We start from the raw sequence: 23,178 nt of genomic DNA, 5'->3' as shown, positions 1-23,178 counted from the left end.
ATGAGAATAACTGTAGATGGAGTGACAGCTGAAGTGGACAACACTATATCCTAGGGACTTCGTGCGCCGGTCTTTCTTTTAATGAACAGCCTGAAAATCAATTTTAAAGTACACTTCCTTAACGTTAGTCAATACACAAGTTCTGAAATACTGATTGTTCAAACAAAAAGAAAAACAGAAATTTGGTTGTGTTCTCACATTGATTAATGCAGGCCAGATGTGACATCATAGACGAATATATATTTTTAATTGATTAAGAACGGTACAATACTGAATCGATAACGTTGTGTGTGATACAAAAATGGTAAAGGGGACGATGATTCTCTAAACGTGGGACATAAAAAAATATTGCATATCACGTCTATACTATATCTCGTCTGTGGTCATGTGCATTCTGTACTTAGTCAATGGTATAGGTATCTAACTTACCCATTGTTGGAGATTATGAATAGCAATACTGTGATCTTTGTTGCTTGACGCAAAAGTTGACATACACACTTACATATGTATTTGGTACGTGACATGGCATATGTATTTATTTACATATATATGTACATCTATCGGACGATTAGAACTGAAAATGATTTCCAAGTGAAATTTTTTGGCTTTTGGCAGATACGGATTACATCAAACAGAGGGAGAAACATGTTTGATGTATTTGAAAAATATATAAAGTGCGTTGTATTTCACATTCTTAACCAATAATTTCGCATGCGGTAATATTAAACACGGTTATTTGTATATTATTTAGATAAAATACGGAATTCGATGTTATAGATGTGATTAACATACTATAAACTTGTTTGACAAGTATTTCCATAGCAGTCATATATTGTTAAGCGTTCTGCGTGATTAATAGTAATGATTTAATAATCGCTTCTAGTGGAGTATTACATTCCACGCCTTGTTGGAAATTAATTAACGGCGGTGGCAGACAGAAAACAGAGATTACCTACCTAGTGGGCGGGGATTTAAATTAGACGAAAATTATTATTAGAAATAACGTAAAATGTACTGGTAAGTTATTAAGCAATTTATCAAAATGTGACAGATAATTAAAGAAATATCGTTACGAAGGAGAAAGATCGTTACATTGTACGAAGAAGTAATTATGTAATTCAGTTTTATGTAACGATACACGTTTTTAATGCTTCTATGCGCGTCAAGCTTTCATAAAGTACTCATTTCAGTCACGATAACTATAAGATTGCACGCGTGTAGCCATTTAATCAGTATATCCGATTACGAATACCATTACATATACATTTTAGATCTTAGCGAACTAGTTGATCATAGGTATACTTATCAACATCCAATCTTACGACGTGGTTTGCGAATCGCGTTAATACATTTTCAGAGCTACATAAATGTCTATTTTATGTCTATTTTTTCCATACGTGACATTTCTTGGACACGAAGTATGAGATGCTTACATAAGCACTAGAATTTTGTTGTCTTCGAGTTGACAGTTTAGTTTCACATAGAAGGTGTTAATTACATTATTCCCGCTTATCCACTTAGTCACTCCGACCAAATGGAATCTCAACAGGTTCTGAGAGGAACGTTAGGGAAAGCATTTGTCCTATAAAGGCTAATACGATAATCAGTCGGGACTTTTTTTTTATCTATAAAGAAATCAATATATGAGTAATGCGGAAGATAATGATCACTTACAACACTAATGCTCTTGTCTGCTACCAGGTAGATTATTAGATAGAAAGGTGAGAGGTCCCCACAATGATTTAGCGAATGGCCGAGCAACGACGCAGTCTCGGTGCAAGTGCGTCGTTTTACCTTGTCCAATTGCATACTTTATGAGTTGCCCTGTATGGTCATGGACATGGGACACCATACTACACCGCTATACTTTGCTTTGACAGCGGCGAAATGTTTATTTAATACATGGAAATCCCCGATTCCTCGGTTCACTAGCAACACACGACTGTTTCAGTCTCTTTGGCCCGACCTACAAATCCTTTCATTTTTTTCATGCTTTCCTCAATGCTTGTACATTCTTGACCACGCGAACATTTTTCCTTTCGAATAAAACACGTATGAAGTATATTTGCTCCTGATGTTTGTGCGCAATTACTGTCATTGCATATGGTTAGGTTTACATAGCATTTGCGTAGAACGACCTAAATAAACATTTATTCGATTTTTAAATCGTACGTTTCGAAATGCGAGACGCATGCAGCAATATAATGAACATAAAGATATTCATTTTAAATAAGATATTAAATTTTGATTCAGATGTTTTCGAAGTGAAGTATTCAAAATCGCTGAAGCCTTTATGACAAACCAAAATTTATAGTTTCACTATAATCGATTGAGTTCTAATATATCACGGTTTAACGATGCGAGGACCAAGGATATAACAATGTTATAACGTGTGTCTTGTACTAGTTCAGTGTGTATACGAGTATTCTAAAGACTATAAAATTTGACCTAAATACTTTCTAGGAGTAAAAATAAAGCGAGCAATCCAGAAGCTGACAAAAAGTATGCTTTAAATGCTTTTCAACGCATTTATATGCATACACGTTGTAAGTATATGTGAATATTTCTTGGCAATTTACAAGGTTGGATATATTGTACAACACTCAAGCTTATGATCAGCGGAATCACTGCACATTATAAACGTGTTTAATTATCATTTAACGTCTTAACGTTTTGACGTGATACGATGAGGATAATGAATGCTAATCACGACGTGGCGAGGATATTAATTAATCGTTATAACGGTGTACAGGTCGGCCGAGATAATGTTACAATAATTTACGATGCTGTGTCCAAACCGATATCACAGGAGCTGGAGCACATGATTGGAATAAAGTGGATCACCTTCGTGCGGCTGACCTAACTTGTTCCTGGCGTCAAATTATCCTGTTGTCGGATTGGTATTGAGTCCTCGGCTGTAGAACTCTTTGATCTTCCGCAGCTTATCGAACCGTGTCGAAAGGAAATACGCGAGGAAATGTAGGCATTAAATCGAAACACGAATCGTTTATACAATTACAAAACAATGGGAGCAGCCTACACACACATTAATAACTTAATCTGTCGAAGTATATACGTCATTCCGATGGATCGTATACGTGCAGCTGCTTATCAACCTATTTTCATTTTCTATTAAGCAACGCGAAGTTAACTTGCTGTTTATTCATGTACATGGATATGTACATACATTTATTCATGTGTACATGGACACTCTCTGAAAGAAAAAATCTTTAAATTGACCTCGGGCTTATTCTCGTCGTACTTTCTCCATGATCTTGGAATATTCACCGCGGGCTAAAATCGCAGAACTATAGCAATGATATTGCTCGTGCAAGTGAACAAAGTAGGTGCAAAGTTCTATAATGATATCACGACGACGAGGCAAGAAGGTCGTTGCTCGATCGTGTTTTGTCGTTTTAGGCCGCCGTGAAACACATGCAAAAACATGCGAGTCGTTACACGTAGACAGTCCACTGGCCCGGTTGATCGACGGACTAGAGTGAGAATACATGATTCCCGTAATCGAAACTAAAGATCGTTGCGAAGGAACGCTTTATCGATACAAGAAGGTACAAATAAATTTTGCTTAGACATTTTTCGGCTAGTTGCATACTTTATGTCTGGGAACCTAAGTACAGGTACGATTGTGTTAGGCGAGGCTACCGCGTTAAACGTGCAAGTGGGTTAATGGTGAAGTCCACACGAGAGAGAAGAGACCGATATACTATATGTACATGCGTACATTTTACAGTCTGACAGATACTCTGACAGTTGATGTTGATGAACGATCCCTCCCGGCCTTCGGGCAGCTAGCATCGATGGAGAGGTTCAGCTGCAGCTGCAACTTGCACCACTGAAGAGCGAACGGCCCCGCTATACATTTCGCCTCTCTTCCCTTGGGCCACTGCCACACTTTCGTGTATAACAACCGGTGTATTTGCTTTTTAGTTCTCCTTCGAACATTAGATGTTCGAAACTGGAGCACCGAGAGTTTTCGTCGAATCTAAGAAAGTATATAAATCGAAACGAATAAAATTGTCTTACTAGACGCTATTACATGCGATGTAGGTAGAAGTTATGTTACGGTAGTATTATGTTTCGATCGTTTCACCGCTGTGAAATGCAGATAAATAATGCTTCCCAATAAGATGTAAGCGTACAGTATTTGGGAATTGTGTTCAAGTCCGGCAAACGCCTATGAGAAAGTCCACTAGCCAATTTCGCTTCTTAACTTTGAGTAATCTATTTATGTTTTTATACATGTATCGCGCGTTACCCGCGAAATCTCACTTAATTAATCACTATAGACGCGGAACACGATAGAGAACGCGAGCATAAAATGTTTCTCTCATCGTGGTGAATGCAATTCTTGTGCACCTGTACGTGAAATTAGTGGTTAGAATGTAAGTAGGAAAGGAGATTAATGTCGCTGTCGGTAACAAGAAAATTCCCCATAATCGTTCGATTAGAAAGTGCACCCGCTAAAATGTAAATGAACAACTGCATTGCCAGAATGGCGTCTTCATTGGCAAGCCGAGAACATTCTATACTTTTAATCATCTAACTTTCTCAGTCAGGTGCCACGCTAAATTTCCAGCCATTTCCTCTGATTCAGTCTTTTATTCTCGATAGGTTGATTTCGAAAAAAGAATTTGTTTTCCTACTATCTCGCCGTATAATATCTCTATAACTACTCTCCTTGTTCCAGATTCGTATCCGTGACCGAATATAAAACCATGCTTTGATACTGATGGTCTGTGGCGAATAAGGGTGAACGAGCACATCCGACGTCAGAAAGGTAGAGGGCCGTTCCTTGCAGATGAAGAAGAAGAAGTAGAAGAAGAAGACTAAGATATCTGATAGTGGAGGAGGAAGAGTTGGCCTAGAAACGGCGGTTCTCCGATCTCCGATCTGTTGGCGGATTTTCAGGCTTCTTCCCGTCGTTCCACCTCGTCCAGTTACCCCTCCTCCGTTTGACTGGCCGTCGTCGACGATGATGGTAATGGTAAATGGCCCATGGAGAGGCTCTCCAGTCCGCGCCTCCACTGGAAACGGGAGCACGCCACGTGAAAGTAGGAAGGGGAGGCTATAGCCGGAGCGACGTCGCTTCGTGCGCTTCAGTCGTTCGTGGACCTCGAAGGACGATAGAGGTCGAAGAGGGCACTTCCTCCTCTCCTTCCTCACGGCGCCACCACCATCACCTTCTCTACCATCTTTCCGCGCCTTCGGCCTTATCCTTCTTAACCGGTGGCGAGAGCACGAACGTCGTCTACGCACAATAAGATAATCGTTCGCAGCCGTCCGCCTACTAAAATTGACTTATAACGACGTCGTTGATACACGACCGTGGCAAACGTCCGAACGGATCGTCAACAGTACGAAGGATGCATCGTCACATCTCCCTTCTCGTTGGGATCATCTTGCTGTGTTGCCTCCAAGGTCGGTATCGCTTTTAACCTCTGCACTAGAATCGACCGATCGTGTTTCACTCTGGCGAAAGTCGCAACAGGTCAACCTGTCTTTACGTTCAGATATTCCTCTCTCTGTCCTCTGCTTTCCTTTTTTTCTCTCTTCGTCCATGTTCGTCGTTATGTTCCCTCTCATTTTTTATTCACCATAAAGCTGTTTCAGTGATTACGGTATTCTAGCCGAGAAATTGATCGATAATTCGTTCCCGTCTACTGCGAGTTGTTTTAACGGTTTCACGGTTGACTAATTGAGAAATTAATGAACTCCACACGATACACGAACAGACGGGTCCATTCATTATTCCATGTAAAGCAGTCAGCCGTCCGATGGAGAGTAAAAGCATGCCCGGCGGTTCCTATTGGATGCATAATTGTGATCGATATTACGTTAAAATAATTCGTCTAAAGAAATATTAGTATCAGGAGATCCGGTTACACGTGAATTTGAATTCTTAATTTCCGTTTTCGTTCTCCAATGTATTTCCTCTGTGTTCGACTTTTAGCTCATATCTGTAGATAGACAGGTAGATAGTCGAACGTGTTGCGTTTGAATGGGAATTGATCTTATTAAATTGGGTCAGTTCAGCAGGAACGGCAAAATTCAAGCTTGCAAACAGCGTCGCGGCGTCAATGTGTTTCTTTTTAAAGAGCGGTACTCCTGTTCCTATATCGACATTTAAAGCCTATCTCTTTTTCTCTTTTTCTCGGCAAATAGCTTTGGTCAGAACACCCATTGAATTCTTGGCAGGAGGGAGCCAGTATCTCTCTATGGCCAAGTGCGATGCTCTTTCAACCGGAGGAAAAAAAGAACCATTGGTTTTTCGTTTTAATCTCCAGCACGCTCGCAGCCTCGTGCACGAGTCAACTCACAGGGCCGAGTTCCTTCCTCTTCCTTTCTTACTGATTTTATGTATACACTCCACGGTTGTCGAGCGTGTACCAACGTTACTAAACTAGTGTAATTAATTGTAGCATTTTATATCTTGCTTTATCGACGACTAAGTCATCCACGTCTATTTAGTGATTTTAGTCTATCGAGTGATTTTTAATTAATTTACTAAAAGAAATAGCAGGAGCCGGGTATCTCTGCCAAAATAATATTCCCATGGGATCTTCTGGATGGGAATATCATACATTTTTACGCGAAAAACCTTCATCGAATAGTCTCGCTTTATCTTTAATCTCTATTATTTTGTCTTTTAAGTACGAGAATGCATATTCATTGCCATTAGGAGTAGGCTAATTTTATTACGTACCTTACGGTTAGTCTGCTGCGAATACGTAAAGGGTTCTGTAGAGACCAGGTCGAGTGTTCGACCAGGCACATGTAACTCGTAAAACGACGTTAGCCGGGCGGACTCGTCTAATTAAGTATGCTAATCGTCTAAAAATCTCGCTCGTATCAGCGACCCTGAAAATTTTACGGAACGAAGCATAAGGAAAGAAGTTGTCTCTTATAGTCCTCCTTGCGCCTTAACTTGTACAAATTACGAGACTGCATCCGATTAACGATAATACCATTTACATTTGTCGCTTGTAATAATAACAATAAGAAATAGGTAGTGCGAAGAATCCAGCAGCGCCAACGTTATGTAGTTTCACTAGCTCATTAACTCGTTCAGCATGGTATTCCAATAAATATCATTAAGTTTTTAACGAGATTGCGTGTTAAAAGAAATTACAGGTGGGGCAATTGATTCGAGCATTTAGACGTTTATCATTTCTTTTCCAATGTCCCGTAGAACTTCCCTTCCAAAATTTAATCACGGTTGTAATTTCATGGCTTTAATATGTAGTAGATACTGTATGATGGCCTGTAGCAGGTAAATGGAGCCCGTTGCGTGAGCAAACATACGTAAGGGAAAATGAGCCGAAGTGTAATAACAGATGTCAAAAGAATAACAGGATTTATGCCCTTTTTTGCGAAACAGAAGGCATCGCCACAGAAATGCCCTTTTTTGAGATTTTTACCCTGCCATTAAGGCATAAGAAATACGATAGTAATCTGCGGTTCTCAAAAGAAGATTTCGTGTATTTCAAGTTTCTTCTTTGTCTCTTGAAATTTCGTTTCGGATACGTTTTTCCTCCTCGAAATCTCGTTTCCGCTCGTCATTTCTTTTACGTTCAACGAGAAGAGATATTTCTCTCGATGTCAGACCGTGTCTAAGGAATCTTTCCCCCTGTGATCGAATATCGCAGTAAACAATATAAATTCCTCGGTGAGTGGTCCAGGAAGGAGACGTACGAGCAAATTTGTTCGACTCGATATCCAAGGAAGGATGCATGCTTTGAAGTTGTAGTAAACGTTTTATTATTACAAATCGTGAAACGTTTAGCCGATTGGTTTGCATTGAAAATAGTTTGAAAGCGTCTGAATAGCCGCGAGACGTTTCAATAAAAGATGATCCCTAAAAGCGTTACGGTTTCGGTTCATTGACTTTTCAACGTGTTCAAATCCTCGTGACCCGGTTCCTCGTTATCCGTCCCTCGGGAAACTGTCGAGCTACAGATTAAATTTTCATTCGTATATAGTTTTCGCAAATGAAATTGCTTGGACACAGAAAGAAAAGGATAGTAAAAAAAAGAAGTGATGTTCACTGGCTTGTATTCTGTTGGTCCATCGTTCTATCGACTATGAAACGTGTTTTCACGCTTGGAAGGGTTTCGCGTTTACCCGAAGGGAAAAAGGGCATGCCGTTTCTCCAGTCAATTTCATATTTATTAATACGAGGATTAACAACCACCTGATGATCATGAATAAGCAAAGATGAGTCGGGTATGAGAAACATTATTCGTCAAATAGTAACGGTTGCATATTCGGCTTGATCTAATTCGATCGTTTAAATCGTTGATAATTAATTCATCGCACGAATAGTGCTGAATAATTGCGATCAATTACCATGCTAGGTTTGAACGTGACTGTCAGAAAAGCGGAAAACATTGCGCGCGTGCTAATTAACGTTGTTCTGTAATTATATGTATAACGAACGATTACCGATTCAAACATCCTGTTCAGCGGTATCCAAAGGAAACTCAATTACCTTTGCACGCATTGAAATCGTTTGTAATTAAAAGAAAAAAAGATAAGAAACGAGCTCAAAGAAAAAGTGTACAAACTCTGTAAAGAAATGGATCGTCTCACGGTCGGTGATGACCACGCCTACGCTTCGTACGAAACACCAAGTTTTTATGTTACGCGTCCTTCGACTTGAACAGTAATTTCTTTCTTTGAAGATCGGCCAGCCTCTTACCGTTATTCGAAAATGCTTAGAAAATATTTGTACGGCCTGGTTCTGTGACACCAAAACTGGGCAATGGCTGCATTTCACGTCGTTAGACAGAGATCTTATGCTACACCTCCAATTTTGACCAATTTCTCTCTTCTTTCTTTCACATTGTAAATAATTCCGATAGAACACACCGTAAAATCGTCGAGCTTAAAATATCTCTGAACGAATTATCGTGATACAAGGGTAGGAACTTAAATTCACGAAAAATTCTTGTCGCGTAATAGCTTATAGTTGTAACTGTGGTTCAAAAGTCGAACAGACTGCTAAGTAAACGGTGCTGGAGAGATGCGTAAGTACGATTTTATGCTAAGTGGAAAGTCGTCCGGGCGCAGGTTGTGTACCATCGGTTGGAAGCACGCAGCGGAGATACTATCGAAACAGTTTCCTCGTCGTATGTGGACGGTATTTGCACACCGTGCAGCTCCTAAGAAACGTAAATTATTCATTAAACCCGCGAACGAAACGTAGTCACGTTCTCGTTTGTCTAGCGTCAATTTTTCGTCTTAGTGCTGGTTGAGAGTCAGTAAGGAATCTCCTTCTTTCGGTTTTCATTCAGGATGTTCTCCCCGATGCCACAGTGAAACGTGTATTAAAACACTTTCGCGGCGGCGGATCGCACCTTTCACTAGAAATTAGATTAAACGGCGCAACTACTTCCACGTATCTCTTTCAAGAGCATGTGTTTTTCTTTTTCACCTACATTGAGCACGTACGCGCTATTTCGTTCGTACAATGAGGCCCCGTGCCGCGTTTAATGGAACGTATCGGGGAATCTAGTACATCCAGCGTTTGAATTAGATTGGTACCAGCAGGCCACGCTATTCTTTTCATTCGACTTTTGTGTATCGTGCTTATCTTTCATCATCATCATGACTGCTGCGATATTTATTCAGAGCTTTCATCCGTTCTCTACTTTTTACTAATCGCGTTACAGGTAAATTAATTGAATAAGAGAAAGGTGTTAGTCTGTGCCAGGCGTATAGCGTGCCAAGATAAAAATAATGAAAGAAAGAGGTGCAGTAGATCATTGGATAAAACGAAAGCATAAATATCGTTCTACTTTGGACATGAATTAGCATTATGGCAAAGAATGCATACGTGATTTCACGACAATAGTACTTAGTCGTCCGTGATTAAACGCGATCATTTATACCGACAATTACCGTCTACCTACTATCGTTACAGAATTTGAGATTTCATTTGGATTTGACAGTTTGAACGTTAATTGATCGCGGAAAACGGCAAACGATACGCGAATGGACGATGCCATTCCGCCACTGCCCGCTGTTTCGCGTTATTGCATCGTCAATCATCTTTATGAAATCGTTACGATAGATCACTATCTGCCGAACAGATTCTACTGTCGGTTCGAGCTGTTCGGTGAAAAATGGGAAGTCATCGTTTTAATCGTCGGTTCGGCGAATGAACCCTCGGATGGTTTTGCTCTTGTTCTCGAGTCTAGCTTGTTCTTCTCGTGATTAGATTCTCGCGGGGATGTAGGAGGTCGTTAAGGATCGTACGACGATCGATCAAAGTTGAATAGAGCTTGCGAGTCAACCTTGAACGTCTCTGGAGCGCAATCTGACCCTTGATTCCGCGGTATTGCGCTCCGTTCGATCGATAAACCAAACCAGTCAGTTGTCCTTTCGGGAACGACACCGTTACCGTAGCTCGATTCATCCGCCGATGCTTGACTTACTTCGCTGACCTGAAGACCCAGTGAACGTGTACTCGTGAATTTCAAACTCGTGTGTCGTTCATTCCCAATTCTTCATCCTCGACGGTCTAGTTGGCTGTTCATGTTACAACATTCCGAGACGGAATTGGCTTGTTGTCTAGCGTCAAACGCATTCCTTGACTTTAGCATTGAAATTCTTGGTTCGATTAAGGAAACTGGTCTGATCATTACGGCTGACATTAGAAGAAAAAAAGAGAGAGAGAGAGAGAGAGGGTAGATTAAGGTTGGCGTTAAGGATTAGCATAGCGTTCCTTCACGATCTTCTGCTAGTTTACAACTGATCTGAACAACGTGGACGAGAGCTGTATCAAGTTGTAAGCCGAAGCAATGGTAACCGGTAATGATATGCGCATAAAAGATTTCGTGTATACTTGCGGGAAAGTACTCGCTGAATGTGCGGTATTTACGCCCATGTGGCAACGAAATGCTCGTCACGTTCTTTCGATGTCAGCTGACTTCGAACGAATGTCCGCGTTAAAACGTGAAGATTCCTTGAGCTATCGGACCTTTTATTAGTGTCTTTCCGCGCGATGGCGGACGGTCGAGCTTGTTCACCGACGTCAACAATCGATTTGTAGTCGAGAAAGATACAACGAAGAAGGATCGAACGAAAAATACGATTGGACGAACGAGAAATACGAGGATACCGTCATAGTAAAGAAGATTATGGTAGTTGCAATTGGACAGGCGCAGAAATAAGATCCCCGTTTAACTTCCTCATACCGACTTCTCCTTTATTCTTCCACATATTTTCATCATCTAGCCGTAAAACGCAGGATTTAATATTTCGATACGGCTGCAGCGAGACAGGATAGTTTTTCAGACTGCCAATGTCCTCCAAGGAATCTGTTACAGGGATCGTATTAACGCGTTTCATTTGGCAATACCGTAACCGCACATTAACCATAACGAGAAGGCAAAGAGAAACAAGAACTCGTTAAAGCTTATCTATTTATTTTCAATACTATTGGAACATGTCTATCTATAGCTGTCGGTTTCACGCTCTACTTTTCTGGTTTCCACGTATCTAATGATTTCTCCGGATTTATTAGCAAAAAAGCAGCGGAGCTATGACATGTTTCCTCATTTACGCGGCAAGAAATCACGCAAATGAGAAAGCCACGAGAGAGGAATGGAAAACAGAGACAATCCTGATTCCGGCCGATTATCGATCGCGTTCACTCGGTTGTTCCGCCAATAATAGTGCTGAGATCGTCCGTAGTCATTTTCACGATCGAGGGTTGTGAAACCCTGGCCTAGACTTAAGTAGGTATGGAGGTAAGGTCGAGGTCACTTTCATGATTCCTTCCTGTGGATGAACCACACGGGGATCGGTGTAAATTAATGGGCGCATGGTAGGTTAAAAGCTTTCGCTTCACTTGTAAGTATCAATGGAGCATCAACATCCGTGACGATTATTCCTGTCGGTCGATTAATTTTTCTCATTCAACCAATTTAGGTCCCAGTTAAGCCATATTCAACCGGTTGCATTAAATCACATTCTACTCTTCTAGTAAAAGAGAAAATGAATAGCAGTTTAGATTTGTAGCACGATTTTCGATTTAGCTATGATTCAAGAGTAAATGGAATCGGGGTCGCTTTCGATGTGCATCTTACGCGGTAAAACAGTTGTTAGCTCGTTCAACGAACACTGATTCAACCTCTCCGAGCTATCAATAGTATACTGCTAATTAAGGGTCGAGGTCGTTCTCGTTAAACGTAAAACGTTTATACCGCAATGAAACTCCTGGCTGATAGGCTGATTCTCCTAGACGTGTTTACATTCTATCGGTTAGATCACAAACAGATGCAAGATACAAGATTAGTAAATCGATATTGAAACTGCCAGATAATGGCCTTAGTGTTCGAAAATTTTCTATCATCCAAAAGAAGGCGAATAAGGCAGTGACCATATTTCTCAGATTTTTATCGATCCTATCCGCGGTAGAGCTATTAGGCCTAAGAGGGCGCGTAAAAGTGAAATTTTCTTATTTAAAACCGTGCACCCTGAATATACTACAATATCATTGATCATTCTGTCGATACTTTTAACGAAACCCACGTAGTTAATTCATAATATCCGGAAGGGAAGATTTTTCGAACTCCAAAAAGTCGAATGATTGGCTCGTGCGTCGTAGCTGAGAGGAAAGTCTACCTTCGTCGATAATTACCCTTTCTCTGAGATGCAGTGATGCGTTTCTTCTTAATCATTCGATATTCCGTCCTTCTTACCTCGTTTTACTCTAATTACTTTTAATATGCAATATCCTTAAACGCGAACGCGCAAGTACGCTTACCGTACACTTCTCACGCGGTCCCGTTCCCCTCTGGCACCCGCTATTCAATGAAAACTCTGCCAACCACCAGGCCCAAGAAAATCTCAAATTACATACGAAGGTTTATGCTTGCGACCACCAGATGAAACATCCTTATGGGATTTCAAAGGCTTTTACTACCTGCACGCGGATATTCAGCTAAAATGATGCACACTTTTAGACGTCGTAACTCATGTTCCCCGTGGCGCGAAATCGATCGTACGAATTGTCGGTAATGCATTCGCCACGTACGCCACGGAATTCCCATTCCGTGGAGATTTTATAGCGACAACTTTGACGAACCCGTAAAAGAACCGGCCTGGAATTCTTTATTCTCAGCAGGATAACGTTATGCACGAATCGCGCGTCTTCCTATTCCCGTTATCCAAATCTACGTGAAAAACGTAGACTCGTGTATATAAGTGTGTATCTCCGGCTGATGAAGACAGAGTCGAAAAAGTACAATTGGCTCGCGGCATGATCTTGTTCCTTACTGTTTCTTGATAGTTGGAATTTGACGAATAATCATCGTGCTCCACGTGTATATGTTCATTTATGCCTATGCAAAAGTATCATTCGCATTAGCGGTTTAGTCACGGTGCGGTGACGGTCCACTCGAATGTTATTCATTCACGGTTCAGAGCATCGACTAACATTTAAAGGATTCGTGGCAGCGAGCAGCAATTCCACGGTAACCGAGGTGTTAATACGAACCCGAGTTTAGCTGGCAACACATGTCAGACGAGGGTATTGGAATCCGACGAGTATCCATTTATATCATCGTTTTTATTTTATTGTGACGGCCGATAACGCGTACAAGTCTTGAGGACATCATACCGGTAGTCTGTAATGGTACTCGACGACACGAGCATCGAGGTGCAATTTCTGAAAAGATAAAACCGAACACGAAAATGATGTTCGATCCAGCACGCAATGCGCGGAAGAGAAAGGTAGGAAATCGCAGCACGCGACGGAACAGACGATTGAAATTTCAGCCGATCGCTGATCGAATCGTGGCAGGCACCATCGCAATTTTCCGTTCCGTATCGAACAGAGAAGTATGCGTACGCTTTGGAATTTTCACGCCGTGCGAGAAGAGCGGAGAGCGACGAAAAAGCGCGCGGGCGATTGTGAAAAAAAAAAGTGGACATGTTCGCGGAGTAGGTTGGACCGTATATACACAGCAACATGTACGATCGATCGAAGGTTCCTCCGATGTAACGGATCGGCGTGAGCGAACGGTCGCGAGTGCACACGCGTTCACGTGCACGCTCGTGGGAGATCGAGCCGATCTGGGAGGTAGTTTTTCGCCCCAGTACTCCACTTACCACTCGCCACTTAAACCGAACACGACGATTTATGGAACGCAACTCGTTTGTCGTGTTCCTTCATGAACAGCGACACACATACTACCGTTTTTGCCGGTTGCTAGGGCCACGCGCTTCCTGCATTCTCTTCATCGGGATGCCCCGCATTAACGTATTTTGATAACACCGTATCGTTTGATTTTTTGCTCTGTCACTTTTTACGTCACTCCAGACGATCGATGAATGAAACGCTTTACTTTATTGTGATTGGTACGGCTACTTTATTACTATTACTATTTCCAACATGGTTTGCCGATCGTTTAAATTGTAAACGTCCTACGATTTCTAACGGCGAAGGTAATAAACGAGGATCTGAACAACACGGTTCAAGATTCAATTCCAGACCGCAAAATACACCTCTACCCTAGCGTTTGAAAATATCCTATGTTTTAATTAATCGTTTGCGGTCTCTTTCGAAATACAAGTGCTTCGTAAATACAGTTATAGCAGAAGCTATATCGCCTAAACCGGTACTCCCTGATTAGCATTTATGAGCATTGTTTCGGCAAAAATCTAGCCACGAGGATCGTAGCCACCGTCTTCCCCGTAACAGACGTAGCCGTGATGCGTCGAGCCACCAACCACACGCGAAACCTGTTTTGATTAGCAGCTGTCAACTAACTCATAATTAGCCGTTTCTCTGCTTGAAATATTTGGCGTGATACTGTGCATGTCTGTAATTCCGAGTATCTAAAACGAAACTGGCGGATGAAATTATTTCATAATTTTAATGCGAAATACCTGTTCGATTTATCGAGGAATTATACCGTGAAGCGAAGCTTGATTCGTCTTTATCGGTATCTTCGAACAGTCGCTAAACAGGCGATAAATCATCCGATTGCGACAACGCGACTTCGTCTTTTCCCGCGAATCGCGTTCGAACTGCTTCTTTACAACGTTATCGGAACAATGGCGTTGCTAGGCTGGAAACAAGATTGTTTCACTGCAATACGGAAGTACGCGACGATACAGACCGTCGTTAACGTCAGATTTTTTCGACACGGAAACACGGTCGATCAAAGATAAAGTATGGAACAATGATACCGGTTGTCGCGATACTTCGCAAACCTTTGCCGTGATAGTTCTGACAATATCCTCGTTCTTGATGCAACGTCTAACGTCCTAATAATTTCACCATTTCCGATCTCGATTTCGGAACAATCGACGCAAGCGACGGGCCGCGGTTTAATCATGTCGACTGGTGTGCTCCATAACAGAAATAGAAGCTGGTTAATGCAATGCAGCGCGGATGTGTTACGAGACAATTCTAAGAGGCAGACGAGATCGTTTCACGGTGATAAAGAGGGCCGGTTACGTCGAGAAGATCGACCGAAGGTATACGTTCGAGAGGAGGTTGCACGAGAAACGAGCTGTGAGCTGAGCCTGGAATCACGGAACACGAACGACCTTACCGTGATTGTGACGCTATCGACTGAGAATGATTTACACGGTCGTTTCTTTCGTCCTAGCCGAGATACTGTCCTGCGCACGCGATCATACGCAAACAGATCTCACGGGCAAGATCCCAGTTAGAATTAATGGATTACTATTCATGCCTGTCCCATCGTTACCGGGTGCTACTTCGTATGTACCGAAACGATCGTAAGATACCGATTTATTGGAATTTAATAGTCTTATCGATCATTGCCGCTTAACAGGTATAGATTTGAAAATGATTCGACGATAGATTGAAAGGATTCTGTATAGTTCTGCATAGAAGGACCATCAGTTATTCGAGTTTAAGGGAGAAAAGCGAGAAATCGCACACGCTCAACTTAGAGAATTAATCGGTCACGAGCACCCACCACAATTTGTCAGGCGCTTGAATGTGTCGTTTGCTAAAATTCGTAGAAACATCGTTCCCAGTATTCGCCGACTATTTATCAACAGGCTGTATATGGCTGTATAATAACATGGTGGCCGTTGTAACATTAATTAGATCGAACGCGAGTTGATTGGTTCGCGTAGATTTTGTGGAACGTTCGTTCCTCGTTTTCGCTCCGTCGCGGTCGCGGCATCGTCGTACATACATTCTTCCTCGCGCTCCTTCGAATATATCTTGTTCCCAAGCGGAAGATGAGTTTCCATACGGTTTGATTTACGCGTAGTAACCTACCTCGGACTTAATTGACATCTGCGACGTGAGCTTCGCGAGAGGCGTTCACATTTGTAAACGAATCATGGCCCGTTTAATTATCTAAGCTAGAATCGGAAGGTCTGTCATGCAACACAGTCGTCCGAGTGCGCTTCCAACCGCAACGTCCATCCAGTTCATCTAACCTACCGTTTTTCTGGCCGTGTCTCCAGGAGTAGCGACTAGGAAACAAGAACAAAAGCCGCAGTCCCGTACATTGTTCGTTTTATTTATGAGCCACAGCTTATTCGTATCAAATCGTTCCGGTTCGTTAAACAGATCCTTATTTCTCTGTTATCGATCTTCGAGAGCGGGATGCGAGCTGGCCGTGTTCCTCTCCCGGCTTCTCGTTTCGTGGACAAAAATCCAAGGAGCAGCATCCACCCGGTCGGCATGCATCCTTGCCGTGGTTCACCGACCCGCATATTTCTCCCTCCCCCTCCCCTCCCGCTCTTTCCCTGTCACACTCTTTCCTTCCTTTCCCCCTCACAGTCTCTCTTTTCCCCTCGATCCTTTCTCCTTTCCTTCGTCTCTTTCCGTTGCTCTCATTCCCTCTCGTTGGAGCAAGTGGCGGGCATCCACTGTACACCATACTCCGCATGCATGCACGCGCTAGCTCGTGCGACCCGTACATCTTCCACAGGGATATAATTCGATCTGCATTGTTCACCAATCGCCCCCTGACCAGACTGGTCGCTCCTCTATTGGCATAATTGATTCACTTAATCGCGTTCGTGGGAGTGACGGACACCTCCTTCAGCCGCCCATCAACGCCGCTAATCACACGTCCATTTGACCAACCGACGTCCGCTTCAAGGAAGAATCTCATTCTCTTCTTCTCCTTTGCTCTTTCGTCTGCTCTCTTTCGACTACTTCGGTCGTTTTCTTTCTTCGTCTTCACGCTCACGTTCTTCCCGTTCTTCCATTTGACGAGCTTTTGTGCCCTCTTCTGCTTGTTATCGTACGCACGAGGATTATAATAGTTTTTCTCGTAATCTACGTTTTCTTGCCTCCGTTCCTCCGACATGGGCTTTTCTCTTTCTCGCGCACGGCTCCGTTAATCAATGCCGACAATTTTATGCGACGCGATTCGGACCCATAAAATCTATGGCATCCGGCAGTCTGGTTTCTCCTTTGAAATCTTTAGCGATCCACGTTGCCAACTCGTATCTCGTATGGTTCAAGGGGCTCTAAAATGTTCTATACTTTAGGAGAGATCGTGCACACCTTTCTCTCTCTCTCTCTCTCTCTCTTTATCTTAACGGAAATTCAATTTAGACATCTTCGCGGCGCGTAGGTACGCGTATCGCAACCGAGCTATATTAACCGATATCGTTCGATCGATAAATCGTAATCGTCGTAATTATGGAGAGCATACGCTCATAAAACTCGCATCATGCTTATCTCTGGCCGTATTCGGTTATTAACGTGCTTTGGCTCCCCGCGAAGCAGGAAGGAGTGTAACTCGATTATTACACGGAAAAAGGGTATAATATCGGCGATGTTCGCGGCGTCTTTGTGAGATACGGTGGCCGAGAACAGGAAGAACCACGGTCCCCTATATTACAATGCATATCGGCACTATCTCGTTCACTTTGTGAATTCGAGCGCAGATTCTCGGATTCAGCAAGCTACGAATTACCGTGGCAGGCGAACGGGATATCGGGCCGTTCGCCCTGATCGCGCGCGATTCCAGCAAATTGTATCCCGAGGAGAGTCTAACTCGATCGTTACGCGAAAGGAGCCGTCCTAGCCATTGCGATCCCTCCAAAAAAATCTTTACGAGCTCGAACGGATCCAGTCCGTCGTTCTTTCTCTGGCGTGGCGCACAGCGGTACGAAGCGTATGCGCGCGCGATGCGTGACCGCGATCGTAGATAAATTATCGAGTTGCGAGAACAGAGAACGAATCGTCCATTAAGCTCGTATTGTTCACTTGACATTCCGGTAACGACTAGAACGTACCGGTCTTGCAGAGATCTCTTAGGATCGTATGTATTTTTGCACTCTCGTACGTGGCAGCGTTTTCCGTGCACATTGCATATATTATCTCGGGCTAGAGAGAAGCAACCAGGCGAACTTTATATCTCAAAAAGTTATTCCGTGCGTCTGCCGATTAGTCACTTGACCGAGCTGCGTTTAAATTATTCTCTGGTTACGTTTAGCTGTCCGCTTTATCGGCATCGATGTAACTGCTCCTCGCGTCTTCTCCTCCTGTCGGTTATCTTTAACTGTACACCTCGATTTTATAATTTGTTACATATTATGCGAGCCGGTGTAGAACGACCGCAGTAAATCCCGTGTGCTGTTGACCCGGCGATCACTGGACCGAAACCAAGCCAGCGGACCCGGTGCAGTAGAGATATCTGCGCGGAGGGTCAGCAGGAAGCAATTAAAGTTTCGACAGAATCTCTTGGTTTAACGTTACCATTACACGTGGTTGCCACAAAAAAAGATTAGAGGACGATCCAGAAGGATCGAGAGACGAGCGCGGTCTATTCGCTTCTTCCTTTCCGGTTTGCTCGATTATTTTTAACTCGACCTTTCACGCTCCGGGATGAACACGATCCACGCGCAGATCCGCAGAACGCGGTTTTTTGATGCGATGCATCGTCGGTGCAGAAACGATCTAGGCTCCAATTACCAACGTTTCCTTTGATTCTTCGCAGGTATTTATCTTCTGCCAGTCACTTTCTTTCTTGGGCTTGCGCGTTCACCTTTCCATTGTAATTATGCCATTATGGCTAACGCTTACCGCTGGTTTAATAAAGAAGACCTTATACGTCTTGATGGCTCGCTATAAACCCAAGTAACAGTAAATGGCATTTCGTTTTACGATACCGTGTTGTACTTGGTCGCGAAAGGAGTAGCTGCGCTTGTTACTTTCTTTTCCCGAGAGATTGATCAAATGCTAACAAGGTCTTTCACAGTCTCTTGTACTAATTTCTGCGCAGATTTCGTGACCGGCGCCTGTCCCCGAATATGTCCGCCAAGCGGTGAACCAGTCTGCGGTAGCGACGGAGTGATCTACGCGTCCCAGTGTGAAATGCGGAAGAAGATGTGTGGAAAAGGTAAGGGGCCCCTTTTAACTGCGTAATAATTATGATTAGAAGATGCGTACGTGCGGTGAGGCATCGTCAGCGATTATCCAGTTGGTTTACAACGTCCGTCGAAGGGATGCATCGTCGACCAGCATCGAGACACTTGGTTCGTTCCCTCGTTTCGCGTGCTGAACGACCTTAAATCCTACTCCCCGGATGCCATTAACGATAATCTGTTAAGAGTAAACGCGGTACATTTCGCGCATCCGATGCAACCGATCGGTTGCGCGGCTGGGGACCGGTAATTATCGGTACTTTACAAATTGCATAGGCGTGACCGTGGCCACGGAGAAGATCGCTTGTCTAAGATCGTCCGGTAGCAAGTGCGAGCATCGTTGCCCCGGCGATCAGGATCCGGTATGTGGCACCGACGGCCGCACGTATCTCAACAAGTGCATGCTCAGAGTCGAAATCTGTCGAGTCGGCATCGAGCTGTCCCACTTGGGCCCCTGCAACAACATCTCCGCACACAGGGAGAACTGCCCGGTCTCCTGTGACTTTGCACCACTCGACGGTCCGATCTGTGGAAGCGATGGCAATGTCTACAAGTCTACATGCCAAATGAAGCTGCTCACCTGTGGGTACGTGCTTTTGTATAGGTGTCGGAACGACGCTCGACTTTGTTCTGGTTATTGCTGAATAGAATACGCACAACATTCCATGATTTTGTTCGATTGAGTGGTTACATTGTTACCCGACCATAGGCAAGGCGTAGTACGTACGAACAAGAAGCACTGTCAAACCACGAGACATTGTCGTGAATCGTGTTGGCGCGGTGCCAAGCCAGCCTGTGGTAGCGATGGAATCCTCTACTCGAATACCTGTAAAATGCGAGCAAAGAACTGCGGGTAAGGAGCACATCCTTGAAAAAGTCCTCGATCGGAGGCAGGCGCGCGCGACTTCTCGCCACGCTGTGAATGACTAGCGAACTTGTTCGCTTTTTATACGTCACCAGACTCACCACCATATCAATCGTTTAGCAAACACGTGTTCGAAGTGCCGATGTCGTACTGCGTGTCGCTGGAACGGACGTCCGGTGGCCAATCGAACGCCTGTCCTTTGGATTGCAAAAGCGAGCCGGAAGTTCCGACCTGCGGATCAGATGGAAGCATATACAAGAACGAATGTGAAATGCAAATGCTTAATTGCGGGTTAGTTTCTCTTACGTGAATTCCAAATATTCTCATTGATCATTTATAATTTCGCCGTTTAATTTTGATGATTGTTGTTTTATTTCGTAGACAAGCAAGAAGAAAAGTGACAGTGGTAGACTTTGAGAAGTGTCGAGCTCGTTTGACCAAGTGCATGAAACAGCAGCAAAGATGCGGGAGCGAGGTGGATCCAGTTTGCGGAAGCGACGCCAACACATATCCGAATCAATGCCACTTGAACGTGGCGGTTTGCTTGTAAGTTAGCATTCCAGAGATATACTATTCGAATGCGTATTCGAAGAGAATTGAATGGATAAACGACGTGTGATTAACATAACGAGAAGCAGTTACTGCTAAAGTTTCGCATTACGCGCATTAGTTACATCAGTCATTAGTAATGACTCGATCAGTTGTTCGATTCCTGACGTTACCGTTGCTTTTTAGAAAGGGTATTCAATTGGCTCACGTCGGAGAGTGCACGACCTTGAAAGAGACCGAACAGTGCCCCGAAGATTGCAGCGAGGTACCTGAGGAACCAGTTTGTGGAAGCGACGGCAACGTTTACCGGTGATTAAGAACGTTATTTGGATTCCCGGACGTTCGGGGCTGAGAGTTTTAGGGACGTGTGAATCACGAATCGCCGCTAGTTACGAAGAATGGACATTCGTCTTAACCATGGTCATTCGCATTGAAAAATTCATTCTTTCGATAGATCTTTTTTTTTCCTTTTCAGCCATCGTTATTAAGCTTTTTGTTTACGCCATTGATAAACATTTTTAACAACAGTTACCAGTTAGATCAAGCAATTATTTCTTAGAATTCTCGCGGCACTCGACGTCCCTAATTCCTCAGAGAAATCTATGTATACAAATGCGTCATACGTGTATTCATATGCGTTCAGATCCCTTTGCCATCTGCAGCGTGAGACATGCGGTCAGAGGGTAGTTCAAGTTCCAGCACAGCATTGTCGCACTACTGCGCTCTGCAACCAGATCTGTAGTGGAGAGCGGCAGTTTGTTTGTGGTTCCGACAACAAGCTTTATCGTAACGAATGCGAAATGAAGAGGGACAATTGCGGGTAAGTGTTTAGTAATTGTATTTGAAATTATACCTCGTCCTTAAAATTCGACAATCGCTTGAATAGCTCGATTTTGGATAACTATGAAATTGTCTTGAAACCGACGACGATCTATTTTTTTTCATATACAACCTTCTTCAGGAAACACGTGTACGTGGTGCCCATGAAAAGGTGCGTGCAAGGTTTCTTGTTCCGTGGCTGCCAAAAGATCTGTCCACCTTACTACGATCCTGTTTGCGGCACCGACGGCATGACCTACAGCAATGAATGTTTTTTGGAAATTGAAAACTGCCGCAGTCGAAGCATAGTTACAAAGAAATACCATGGAGTGTGCGGGCAACCGACTGAAGAACCTAAGAATTATTTGTATTAACCTGATCAAATTCTATCTTCATGAAAATGTGTTTTTAAAAAAGTATTTTTTCAAAAACTGTCGATTTCAAGACGACTCGTAAATTATTATGAGAAATGATCGAATCATATTCTTTCAAGTAGGAGCACGATCTTCCCGTAAGGTACTGTTATAACGACCGAACGATTTAATCGAAAGAAAGTATCGATTTTTGCACTTCGATCGTATATTTTTACAATTTTTTCGTCTTGAAGTCAAATTCGACAAATTTCTTGAATATTTACGGAATTTTGATACGAGGTGTCCGCTTTCTGGAGGAAAAATATTTCGAGAAACGAGTATCCCGTTAATCGTATACCTAACTCGACTTATGATAATGGACAAGATTGTTATTATCAATTCCGTAATCGATCATATCGAGACTAGTAAATCCATTCAAATGAATTCTCGTATTCGTCATTCTCGATTTTCGATCGCTAATCATCCGATCGATTGGACCAAGACTGCAGTTTATAGCCAACAGCCACTATTCGCGGTACGTGCTTGGCATTTTTATCGATCATACATGAACGCTAACGACCACGTTGATTACCAAGTATCTGTATTTATTTCGCATTCTTTCTGTTCTTGGATTGAAAACGATATAATGTGGCATTCTTGCGTGATACGATATTACGAATTTCGTGCTAGATCGATCGTGCGTTTGTGTAACCCTTTCGCATCTTCGCATATTTCTCGCCGGTATGTCTTATTTATTGTAGTATTATTATTGATTATCGTATCATCTTTGCATCATTCTGTTTATCACTACTGCTACCGTAATACGAATAGTTCCAAAACGTATTCTTATTCTAATTGTAAGAAAGTATTTAGCTACATTATATGTATATCTCTCTCTTTTTGACATGTGATGTTCATACTATAATTATTCTTCTCATCGTACCTTTTTATTTATTATCAAACATGCGACAATCCTTTTTGTATCGATACTAACATACATGCTTCAGATGTCAATAATAAACTATATACGTATATTTTAAGGTAAAAACTGATTCAATTATTGAACATTGTTTATTATCGTCTTGAATCTCGAAATTACGCCTGTAAACGAAAACAGCAGTAGATACTACCGTTTTGAACCAAATATTGTATATGAATGCTGGTAGATAGCGCTAGTATTCACAA

At 42.7% G+C, this 23,178-nt stretch overlaps 1 protein-coding gene across 2 annotated transcripts; it reads left to right on the top strand.

Moving 5' to 3' along the window:
- Positions 1-4,971: 4,971 nt before the first annotated feature.
- LOC117238029 (agrin) lies at positions 4,972-22,899 on the top strand. Of its 2 annotated transcripts, none has more exons than XM_033502563.1 (9): positions 4,972-5,439; positions 19,266-19,382; positions 19,684-19,993; positions 20,117-20,260; positions 20,393-20,563; positions 20,654-20,818; positions 21,008-21,130; positions 21,465-21,641; positions 21,783-22,899. In XM_033502563.1, exons 1-9 carry the CDS (start codon positions 5,385-5,387, stop codon positions 22,012-22,014), a joined length of 1,494 nt encoding a protein of 497 aa, XP_033358454.1. In that variant the 5' UTR covers positions 4,972-5,384; the 3' UTR covers positions 22,015-22,899. The 2 variants fall into 2 exon arrangements, with proteins under 2 accessions (XP_033358454.1, XP_033358455.1); XM_033502564.1 differs by lacking the exon at positions 4,972-5,439 and adding an exon at positions 18,959-18,980.
- Positions 22,900-23,178: the final 279 nt, after the last annotated feature.

The sequence above is a fragment of the Bombus vosnesenskii genome, unplaced genomic scaffold (genome assembly GCF_011952255.1).
Source record: "Bombus vosnesenskii isolate JDL3184/JDL3185 unplaced genomic scaffold, Bvos_JDL3184-5_v1.1 scf7180000013431, whole genome shotgun sequence".
NCBI classification, from domain to species: Eukaryota; Metazoa; Arthropoda; class Insecta; order Hymenoptera; family Apidae; genus Bombus; species Bombus vosnesenskii.
The sequence above is the reverse complement of the archived record's forward strand: the minus strand, read 5'-3'. Positions and strand labels throughout refer to the sequence as shown.